This window comes from Perognathus longimembris, chromosome 4 (assembly GCF_023159225.1).
Source record: "Perognathus longimembris pacificus isolate PPM17 chromosome 4, ASM2315922v1, whole genome shotgun sequence".
NCBI lineage: Eukaryota > Metazoa > Chordata > Mammalia > Rodentia > Heteromyidae > Perognathus > Perognathus longimembris.
The window spans coordinates 30257252-30269472 of NC_063164.1; the positions used below are offsets into that span (position 1 = coordinate 30257252).

Sequence of the window (12221 nt, forward strand, 5' to 3'; positions counted from 1 at the left end):
AATGTTTTAAAAGAGAGATCTTAGTATTGTCATTGAAGAGAATGAGCCCCATTGTACCCACTATTATTTTGCACCTAGTAATTGTATTACACTGTCAATAAAGACCAAATATATTTACTGAATATAAATGTTCCCATCTAAAGTTATATACATTGAGTTGGTACATCTAGATTATGGAATAATTTTCTCTAGTGAAGATAATCTATTTACTCATGTCCTGTATTTAGAGATGAATTAATTCAAGCATAAAAAGTAAACCACAGTAGACAAACAGGGAAAAGTATATAAAACATTCTGACTTTTCTGAGCATCTTAAGAGATGCTAAGTTAATGAGATCAACAGGTGGGAAAATCTAATTCTCGTATTTTGATCTTTGGTTGCTTCTTAGGCTAAGCAAAGGACTTCAGTGATCCTTTCACTTCAGGAAGGAAAAAGACAATATCCCTCTTCCTTTGCACATTGTTTATAGTCAATTTTAATAAATTTTCCTTGTTTTTTTCCTTAGGCAGTAAAGGAAATAGTGCAAAGTATAAACCCAAAGTCATGTAGAAAACTTGGAAGTAAAACAAAACTGGTCTACTGAATATTTTGACTGATGGGAAACAAACTAGGTCTTAAGCAAATTAAATAACCTGTGAAGTGTGTTTTCTCCTTTAAAACACAATACATACATCACAGGGCTACTACAAATAAAGTACAAGAATATATATAATTAAGTGTATGTATATAGTTGATGACTAGTGCTAGTGAATCTATTCCATTATATTCCTTTGCTGAGAAATTTGTGGTAACTCCACTTAAGACATTGTATCTAGAAAGCTAGACATGAATCCTTTGGGAAGTTTTAAAATTATTTTCCTGGTCATAATTTTTAATTATATTATCTTTTATTTCTATGCTAAGGGAAAATGAATATTAACTGCAACACCTCAGGGATTCAAAATCTTTGCTTTTGTTGCTGAAAGAAATATTCAATAATATAATCATCCCAGATTGCAAAGATGGTTGTGATTAAAAACTGGATTGCAGTGATGACTGTATTAGTGATTACTTTCCCTTCTGAATAGATACTTGGTCTGATACACAAGGGATTTTTCCCCCCCTAGTATACACAAAGATTCAAAATAAATTGAGTACATGGCAGAACAACAAAAAAAAAAAATAGCCAAGAGTGAGGGAGAGTTATATGTACTGGCATAAAACTTGTCCAATTATGCAGAAAGCTTGAAGCTATGCTGCCATTTGGTTAAAATGAAAGTATGCTCTGTGAAAACTTATTTACATGGTTTTGCAAGGATACACAAACCACTATTAGTGTTGTCACTTAGAGGTGTCTGAATCACTAGGAAGACAAAGCTGCAGTTTTGAATTATTTCATTTTTGGTCCTCTGAAGACACACTTTAAAAATAATAGTGTAGTTATCTTTTCATTTTTAATCTGAGGTGTTTTTTCAGTACCAACATTTACATTGACATTTTTAAACAAATGTGGAAACAGGACCAACTGATCTTAACTAGAATGTATTTTCATTTAGAAAATATTTTTACTTTTTAGTCCCCTGTCACGATGATGTGATAGCACCCAGTGAATTAATATCCATCCACTCAACTTATAAATTAAAATTAAGCTTTCACATGACTGGATAGCTAAAGATCTGTTTTAAAAATGTTTTACACTTTTAAAGTGAATTATATTAAGGCTTCACACCAGCAGGCAATGTACCACTACAGCCATGTTCCAGTTCTTCATTGTTAGCTTTCATGAATATTAACAGTATTTGTCTTGTTTTATGAATGCACTGAAATTCTATTCAGTATTTACTTTGATGAAATATCAAAACAAGGGAAACAGTGAACAGGCTTTTGTTTCTGTCATCCTTTTGAAGCAGCTATGTGAACATGTGACAAACTAGTAACTTTCACCTATAAAAAGTTGTCAACAAACTACTTAATTGAATCTAAGGATCTCAACAGGGTAGAAAAATCAAGAAGTTGGTAGGCAGTCTAGAGTTGGAACTGTGCTGTAGTGATTTTTCCTCCAGTGCTAATGGTGGTCAAGAAGGAAGTAAATTAATATAAACTGACGATCATTCACAAATCTCTGTGGTTATCTTGTTTCAAGCACACAAACCATGAGTGTTTTGATGTCTTAAATAAGTGGATGTTGAAGTGAGCGTCTTAAGTGACTGCCTGGCTCTACTAACTGGTGTGATTGCTGCTGAGTACCATGCACTTTTGTAAAGGGGAACATGAGTCATAAATTGTCTAGTGTTTTTTTTTAGCTCTAATAAAGTATAAATTAAAAAATAGAAATAAAAAGTATAAAGTGTTTCTTTTTTTAAAGGCCCTTAAATGAAACAATAGCTTTTCTAGAGATGTTTTTCTACAACAGGTTTTCAAAGTTGTTCATTTGAAAGACATGGAGATTAATGAAAACAGAAACTCAAAAATGCAAGGATGAGAGGAAGAGTCTCCTTTCAAATAACAGTCTGAATGAACAATGATAAAGGACATTCAAACACATTTCTGTAGACTTAATTTTAATTATACATTCATGCTGTGGTGGCAACAACTTTCACATTATTTGTAGGACTAATTTTCTCAATTTAAAAGGCACAGTCAAGAAGACACACTAACATTTACATCAACAAACAAATGTAGAAATAGGACCCATCTGAATTCTTAAAACATTTGAATATGGATGACTCAGAACATATTTTCGTCCTGACAAGTACTTTCACTTTTCAATAACTGTCTCACTATGATGGCACTTTTAGGGTCCCAGTGAATTCTTAATACCTATTCAATCTGTAACAAATGAAATCAAGCATTCACATAACTGCAAAACTGAACATCTCAGGTTTTTACAAACATTTCAGATTTTAAAAGTAAATTCTATTACAAGTCCTACCTTAGTATTTCAGTTAGTCCTGTAAAAATCACAGCCTTTTCTTCCTGCTCATTGACCATTCAGTAATTCAGCTATTTTATATGAGATACATGGGAATTTAACCAACTATTATTAAACTGAGCAAAAGCAAGCCAATCATAGTGCTAAAATATTATCAAAGTGACTGGTTTCTGCAATGGGAAGTTTTAGTTTAAAAAAAAGAGCACATATATAAATAAAATGGAGTGATATAAAATTGCTTTGCCTTTAAAAGTTTAGTTACTCTTGTAGTTTTGTGCACTTATTTTTAAGCATCTGGTCTGCAAGGATCCTTTATTCTGAGTATGAATATTTGGAATGTGTTTATAGTCATCAAAATATAATTCTGGGAAGAAACCAAGACATTTGCATTTTCTGTATTGTTTTATAAATTTAGGTCCTCGATCTTAAGACATCTTATTTTTTCAGTCCTAAGGCAGCACATTACTTCCTAGCTTATTTCATGACCTTCAAAGCTAATTATTAATTAACCAAAAAAGCAACTGATCCCTGTTTACACTCCTACAGTTATGTTTCAAGGTTGGTTGGAATCCATTAGATCTTGGTTTCTCAAAATGTACTTATCTAGGTCAAGAAAAAAATGGGCAGAAGGCAACTTCACCCAAATCATGTAGCAGTGTTAAACAAATTCAGCTTTTGAGCCAACATTAAATCATTTGTGTCTCCAAACTTTCCCTTTGTAACTTTTCTTATAGTGATGTCACTTTGCATTTTGGCCAAAGAGAGCTATTTTCTTTTGGCAGACAAAGATCATCTTCTGAAGAAACACTGTTTTACATCTGTGGAATTGTCTCCATTTCAGTAGAGCACTAACAAATCATTATGTATTTATTTTGCCTATGTTGGCCTCTTAAAGACAACTACATTGCTCTGAGTATGTTTTTATTCACCATATATAATTATAATCAACTAATTTTTTTAAACTGGCTTATGCTCAAGATTCAAGAAGCCTAACAACAATCAATTAACTGACAAAAATGAAGCCATAGTTCTTAAGTGTAATGTTTTAAAACCAATCTTGTATTATTACTTGTTCTTGAGCATTTGTAAGTAAAATACTTTGACTAGGAAAAAAAAAACCAGTTGGTAACACATCAAGAATAGATCCATGAATGTCAAAGTAACTACTGTTAAGCCATCAAAATTAGTTTAGATTGTTACTCAATAAGTTAGCTATTTCCAACAATTTTATTTGCCCTTTAAAGACTATATTGTTATTTTTTTTCAGTTTTAAGGGTCATATTTTCTCATAGGATTATCATAAACCATCCTTATAGTTCTCAAATTAATCCTAACCTAGCCCAATGCTCATATTCACAAGAAAGGAATACACATTACGTTATTTTAGGAATGTGCGCTTCTCCCACCCCAAACTGACAATGCACTACAAATTATATCACACATTTTGTTATATGAATTTGTAACACTCAAAGTGTTCATGCTCTCCCATTAAACAAAGTACAGTAATATGCTGTAGTCTTAAAATACTTCATGAACCCTGAAGTGATTCTCTATGGAAGGAGCTTCCTTTGCAAAATGAATCTGGCTAGTCACCTGCACACCAAAATCTCTAAGTATCTGAACAAATTTTTTATGCTCTTTTCCAATCCAAGATCTCATTGGATCACGTACTTGGTAAGGTGTTACATGGGTGTGAACAGTAATTCCGGTTTGTACAAGTTCTTTTAAGACTTCTGGATATGTAACCCAAGTATTGCTTCCTCCAGAATGACCACCATCCAACCAATACATTGTTTTTATGCTTTTGATGAAAGCATCTATGTTCTTGTCTTTCTTGGCTTCTTTTAATTCAAAAAGCAACTGATTCAAAACAACACAACCTTTACTGAATCCAATCAGGGTGAAAGATGCACCTTTTAGTGATGGTGTAGAACCACTATCACTCGTGGTTGACTCATCAAATCTTTTACAGGTCTTCTCTTTTTCTACCTGGCAACCATTACTAGAAGAATTTGATCTATAGTCAGATGCTTTGGAGTCCTTATTCCAAACATTCGCATTCTTCAACAAACCATTCTGACTTAAGTTAAAAGCATTAACTAACAACATATAAAGGTGCTTAAAAGCTCCAAAGTCAGTATTATGTTCTGGGGCACCAAACATGTTGCTTTTCACAAAGTTGTCATAGCAGCTGAATTTGTGCAAATGCATCCGGGAGCACTTTATCACCCAAATATAACTATTGGGGAACCGATGAGCTAAAATGGTGGCAACGTTTTCTAGACTCCAATTTTCCCACTGATAATTCTCAGGATGATGAGTCATAATTTCATGGTAATTCTGAAAGGTAAGGAAGAGGAAATAAGCATTAAAATATATTTACATAAAATTATCTCCAAAAAATAGTTTCCCATTTTGATTGTGGAGAGAGGAAGCTACTGTGGCCAATAGCTAATGTACCACAGAAATGAAAATAATCATCTCATTACTTTCCAGTTGTAAGATTGTGAACAGAACAGTCTTCACTCTAAAATAAGCCTCAAATATATTGAGACAGATTAGTAGATCACATTGAATATTAAGAATTTGTACATCCTTTAAATGGACTACATACAATGTATGTGTATGTATGTTAAAATATTTTAATTAGCATACATATGATCAAGTTTCCAAAAACATCAACTGAAAATCCAGTTCATTACATATACTTTTTAGCGAAGACAAATTTTAAGCATATTTTGCTTGCACCCTTCCCTCTCTGTCTAGCAACCTTGACTGCTGATTTGTTTTTTTGTTTATAACTTAGGACTGACTTTGATTTTGGTGAAATCACAGAAAAATCATTGTGCCCATCTGTGATAATATTAAAAGTAAATTCCTAGATACAAGAAAACCAAGTGAGAAATAAAGTTGGTGATAATAGACTACAAAGTTGCCTTCCACAGAGAAATGTATACATTTTCCTTATTCTTGAGTTTCTCAGACATAATATAACTCATTCAAATTGAACTTAGTGAAAATTAGAATGAAGTTAAAATTTGTTCACATTTATTAGTCAGTAGTCATCCTTCCCACATCTTTTGCTTTTTTCTTTTGCATGAGATCTTATTTTGAAGACATTTGATACATATTAAATAAGTTTTACAGCTTATATAGAAATTGTTTTCCTTTTAACTTTTACTCATTATAGTTTTTAATAGAAACAAATCATTCAGACATCCCTTTTTCCATAAAATTGATTGGATACCTACTGGTTGGGCAAGAAACAAAATGAACTAAGTCCTTGCCAACAGACACATTCTAGTACAGTATTAAACTAAACAACTCTAAAAGTAAGTGGAATGTACTGCTTTCCATCAGAAATATGTAAGCCACATATGAGCATTTCTAGAAACTTTATTAAAATATAAAACGTGAATAGGTAAAATTAAAATTTAACCATATAGTTTAATGTGTCACATTTTTCTAACACTATCATTTCAATATGCAACCAATATAAATAATTACTGGGAAACTATTACATCCTTATCTTACTAAGTCTGGAATGTACTGTGCATTTCACACCCATAGCACATCTCAATTTGGATGCGAACTTTTCACCAGAAATACTTGATCTGAATTTAGATTTCATAAAATTTTATAGTTGAAAAAGTGGATTCACATGCCCAGATCATTCCAAGTATACTTATCTTTCCCAGTAACAAGAGTATAAAATTTTTCATTTAAATTAGCTGAAACTAAGTATAAAAGTTTAGTCCTTGACTAGAATAACATTTCAAGTAGTCAATAGCCACAGTGATTAGTGGCTACCATACTGGATAGGACAAGACATTCCAAATGTAGTAAGTACAAGAGAAAGGAGTACAAGGCTTTGGAGAGGTGGAAAATTAATGTTAAAATACAAGAATGGTCAGGGAAGGTTTTTCCAAATAAGGTGACCCTAAAGAAACTGAGGAAGTGGGCCATGTGGATATCTCAAACAGAAGCCATTACAAAAGGTCCTCAGATAGAAGCATGCTGGATATAACCAAGATCTGGCAATGAGACCAGTGTTTACTTCAGCAGAGTTAACTGGAACAAAAGTGATCACAAAGGAGGATGAGATTACTGAGGAAAGGAGGTGCTGAGCAAACTTGTTATGACAACTCAAAGCTTTGGCTTTTGTTCTGACAGGGTTTGGAGCAGAGGATGATTCTTCTAAATTTTGAAGTGATTACTCTAGTCCTATATGGAAAGGGACAAAAGCTGAAGCAGGGAGACAAGAGCAACTGGAATAGCTCCATAAGAGGTGGTTTAGATCAGAGCAGTAGTGGAAGTGAAGGAACTAAGGAGTAGTCAGACTTCTGAATATATTTGAGGTAGAGTCAACCTACCTTCTCAGCTTGGCTGATGGACTGAAGAGTATGGGAGTATGGGAGAAAAAGGAATAGCACAAATAGTGTAAGTATGCTACCATTATGTTTTTTTTTCTTTAAAAAAAAAACCTCACAGGCATAGAGTATCTGTGGAGGGAATAGTGTTTGTGTGTATATACACATAAACACATATTTAGAGAGAGGGGGCAACTGATAGTGTTTGTAAAATAATAGACAAGACAATGGGTGAACGGTTCTTCAGTGTACAACCTTCAAACACTGAATTTTAGCAATATGTGCATTTTCCTATTTTAAAAAAAGTTGGATGCTGGTGGCATCTATATTCAAAGATAAAAAGATAGTAAAAGCATCCGAGTACAAGCCCTAGTACACACACACACACACACACACACAGTCTGCTACCTAGACTGTTCCATATGTGCAATCTTAAAAAAAAAAAAAAGAGCCTTTTATTGTGAAAAGAGTTTTCATCCTATCTGGATGATGATGCACTTACTATCGTTGTTGGAGGTAGGCCTGTAGTCCCATCCTGGCAAGGCAGGTAAGAGAATGTCTTGGAGAAATTAAGAGGTGTTTATCTCAGTTGTCTGATGACCTGTAAAAACGTACAGGCCCATTCCATATTGCATACTGCTATTAAAGTAAGGACCAAAGGGTTTTCAGGAAATCTGGATGTATCAACAGGATCTGGAAACATTCATTATAAAGCGGCCAACACTGAGCAGAGTGAGGAGAGCCACATAGAGTAAGTTACACTTCCATCAAAAATACACCAGAGAACATCTTTGCCTAAGCATAAACTGTACATCTAAAGTAAGCAGACTAGAATGACCAGACAGTTGCCTGACAAGAGCACAGAAATCCCTAAGGAATCTGACTTAGGACAGGATCAACTATATATCTTTTAGTTTTAAAACTAGAAATGATGCAAATGTTATGAACTACTCCATACATAGGATATTACTTGGGAATAAAAAAGAAACTAGCCATGGATGGATAAATTTAAAAAGAATGCTACATAAAAGAAGTCAGACACAAAGGACTACACAATTCCAGGTTAGTCAAACTCTAGAAAAGGCAAAACTATTGTAAATGAAAGTAAGTCAATGGTTGCATGGGACTAGAAAAAGGGAGTTGATCAAAAGGGGCAAAAAAAATTCCTCTCAGAATGATGGAGATGCTTTAAAACGTCAAGACTACAGTGGTATTGGTTTCATAAATCTAACACCTGTCAAAACTCACCAATTGTACCTTAAAAAAAAAAAAAGCTCTAAGCAGGGTACATATAGCTCATGCCTATATATAATCCTAGCTACTCAGGAGGCTGAGATCTGATTGTGGTTTGAATCCAGCCTGGGCAGCAAAGTCCATGAGACTGTTATCTCCAATTAAACCTTGAGCAAAAAGGTTCAGGGATCGCACCAAGGCCCCAAGTTCAAGCTCCAGGACTTGAACCAAAACAACAACAAAAAACAAAAAAACCCAAGAGTTAGTTCTGCACCCCAAGATTTTAAAAGTTAACTCAAAATTCAAAAGCAAGATTTAAACACACATTCTTTTACACCCTCCAAAATCTGATGAGACATTAGTACATTAAAGAGGTATCTAAATAAGTATGATTATGATGGCCTCTATTTTTATTTAAATGATAAAGGAAAATGCACAGAATTTTAAAAGGCTACATATTGGAAAATGACTACAAAAGGACTGTATCAGGAAAGTAATGAAAAAGGATTTAAAATTGTTTGGACAACCAGTTCCGATTAATACCAGATAATAAGCCAATGTTTACACATATTCTATTTTAACATTTACTCAAACTAAGAATTAAAGCTGTAAAAAGAATAGTTTATAAGACAAATCTAAGTGTTACAAAACGATCAATAGATTTTAAAAGACAGGACTGTATCTCATAGGAAAACAGGATAAACAATGTGCTCAAAAGAATTACATGCAAATACAGAAATGAGGAAATCTGAGCCTGAAAGCATTTTAAATTATAGTCAACACATGCCAAGCATTTAACTGCATTGTTTAAAGCAACTTACATGGGCTCATTTATGCAAATTATCTACTGAACACTTTGAACATGTCAGTCACCCAGCATGGCAGACAGATCAGTGAATGGACATGTGCTTACAAGTTTAGGTATAGAAAACAGACAAAATCCAAAATGAAAAATTGACAAATGGATAAAAGAAAAGTTGCAGGTGAGTATGATCGAGGCATCTTATATACATGTATAGAAAAAGTACAATGAAACTCCTCACACTGTGTAATTGATATGTGCTAAGAAAAATGTAGGAGAAAAGAGAAAAGTTGATAAGCTGTGCTTATGTATAATTGTTAAATAGATTAGTGTGAAAAGATCCAAGGTCTTAAGATGGAAAGAGGGAAAGCAATAAACAGTGACGACCACAGGAAGACTGCACGAAGCTTTGGAGGTGGAGTGTGCCTGACATGCCTGAATTCAAGAGGCTGGAATTGAGTAAAACAGTAATACTCAGCCATCTTAGTAACTAACACTGGCTATGCAACTAGTATGACATAAACTGGCTAATTCCACAACAACATGACCAGGGCAATTTTTCTGCAGTTTATGAAATGAATAAGATATTCCCTCAGCTATAAAATTACTAATAGAAATCATAAAAACAAGACAAAGACAGAAAACAATGTGTGACAAGACAAAGATATTGAAAAACCTAAGAGAATGCAGAGGGAACGAGTTATAGTTTAACTGTCTAACAGAACTTCCTGTGAGGACAGAAATGTTTCCAGGAAAGATGTCAGAGTAAGAGTGTTCACATGCACCATCTCAGTGACTGGACACTTGGAATACAGCTTGTACAACAGAGAAGCCGGATTTTTACTATTCCTGAATTCTAACTCCTTTAGATTGTCTCATATGGCTAATGGCTAACACGTCACAGTGCAGTTGTGGATGAAAACCCAGCTTCCAGGACAATATAATCATAGATATTTGCCTGCAGCTATTAATAATATACCTGCAGCTATTTAAAAAAAAGCAACAAACAACTTCCCAACTCATAAAAAGTACATTGGGTGGGGCATCAAAATATGGGCATGGTTAGCAATCACAAGCATCAGCACCACTGTTTTTCTAAGGATACTGAGAATATCATACCTTGATTTTTTTTTAAATTAAATTACTGTCCGCGTTTGCTATGTTTGGGACTGAAAGCCATCTCATCGGCCCCCTACCCCTCACACCCCACCCCAAGTCTCCAATTCTCCACCCTACACGCCTGGCTTGACAGCTGGCTCTTTTCAGGCAAAACACCTCTGAGGGCTTCTATGGAGAAAAGGGAGCCACGAGCACTGTGTGGGAGTCCAGGGGCGCCGTGTGGGTGTGTTCAACGGGGCGAGGATCTAGCGTGAGCACCTAGAGGGACCCGGCGCCCAGGCAGGCCCCGGGTTACCTGCACATCCCCGGGGAAATAGAGGACGTGATGCTGGGGCGCCGGAGGCAGCTCCTCGGTGGCCAGGTCCACGAGGAGGCCCCGCGGCTCCGGTCCCTCCCCCGCCGCCGGCGGCAGCAGCAGCAGGTCGTTGCCGCGCTGCGGGTCCGATCCGGGCACCGAGGACAGCCGCAGGCACCGCGGGCGGCGTTCCTCCGCCGTCGGGGCGCACCCCGCCCCGCCGCTGCCCCCCGGGTTCATGGTTTGGGCTTGCAGGCAGAACGAGGTGTTTCCGGTCCCGAGCCGGTGCAGCAGGAGCAGCAGCGGCGGGGACCGCAGAAGACCGAAGCCACACATGGGTGTCCGCAGCCAGAGCGGCTCGGAGAGGGTAGGGGCGGAGGGCGGGACTCGGGCCCGCAGCCCAACGGCCCGCGGAAATGGCCCGGGCGGGAGCCGGCGCCCGGGGACGGCCGCACCACGGACCGACGTCTGCGCGCCGCGTACGTAAGGAGAGGGAGGGGGAGCACGCACTCACCCTCGGGTTCCGGGTGGGGGGCGGGGCCTAGGAGAAACGTTCCTGATTGGTGGATTCACACACGCCCGGGAAGTTAGAACAGAGGAAGTCTGGGAAGAGGCCCGGGAAAGAACCTAAGGCTCGGTCCAAAACGAGTGGCAGATTTTGGCGCACGTGTAGAGAAAGTGGTTCAAGCCCAATGTGGCTGCCAGGTTGTTAGCAGAATTGATGACGCTGGCCCTGGCGGAGTCGACGATTAGGGTCTGCGATACTCCAAGGAAGAGGTCCCCACTTGGCTCTTCAGTAGTGAATGTGTGAAGTGGCCAGAAAAATAATTTTAAGACATATTGAGGTAAAGACCAAGAATGTTTAGTGAGTTAAGATAAAAGGTAATATATATACACACATGCACATATATTTACATATATACATATATACGTATATATAATCAATGGGTGCAGGCAGGTCTTACGACAATTGTGAAGAGTATTTGTGGTGAATAAAGACTGGGCTTGGATGCAAATTTTCCTAAGAAATTTTTATTTTTCTGTTGGTGTGTGCGTGTGTGTGTGTGTGTTGGCGATCCTACTTCTTGGTGTTCTACGACTTAAGCTGTGCCTCCATATCTGGCTTGGTTTTTTGCTGGTTAATTGGAGATAAGAGTTTTTATGCTTCTTTGGAGCCTCAGCCCTCCTATCTCAATCTCCTGAGTAGCTAGGATTAGAGGAATGAGTCACCAGTACCGGACTACACTGTTTTGTCAATTGAGCCCCAGAGATACTCCTGTTGGTCAAACTGGGTAATTGTGACGTGGGTGTTTGAGCATACCTTTAAACAAAGGATGGCTTTTCCAGATACTCCCTTAAGGATAGGTGTCAATCCTTGAGATAGATATTTTCATTTGTAAATACTTTTCATGCTAAAGTAGATATTTTTTTTAGTAGTTATTTTTTCAAGACATTTTAAAGATGACTTTTTTTGTTTTGGCTATTCTTGT

General features: G+C 36.7%; 1 protein-coding gene across 1 annotated transcript; it reads right to left on the reverse strand.

Annotated features, from left to right (window-relative positions):
- Nucleotides 1–2172: 2172 nt before the first annotated feature.
- On the reverse strand, nucleotides 2173–11168 carry C4H2orf69 (chromosome 4 C2orf69 homolog). Its single transcript, XM_048345017.1, has 2 exons — nucleotides 10732–11168; nucleotides 2173–5252 (listed from the first exon to the last, which is right to left on the reverse strand). The coding sequence occupies exons 1-2, from the start codon at nucleotides 11065–11067 to the stop codon at nucleotides 4431–4433; spliced, it is 1158 nt and encodes a 385-aa protein (XP_048200974.1). The 5' UTR covers nucleotides 11068–11168; the 3' UTR covers nucleotides 2173–4430.
- Nucleotides 11169–12221: the final 1053 nt, after the last annotated feature.

Bases quoted from the DNA above. Each gene is read 5' to 3' on its own strand.
- C4H2orf69 (XM_048345017.1), bottom strand. From the start codon at position 11,067: ATGTGTGGCTTCGGTCTTCTGCGGTCCCCGCCGCTGCTGCTCCTGCTG. The intron at 5,253-10,731 runs GTAACCCGGGGC...CTTACCTTTCAG, and splicing joins ATTTCCCCGGGGATGTGCAG to AATTACCATGAAATTATGAC.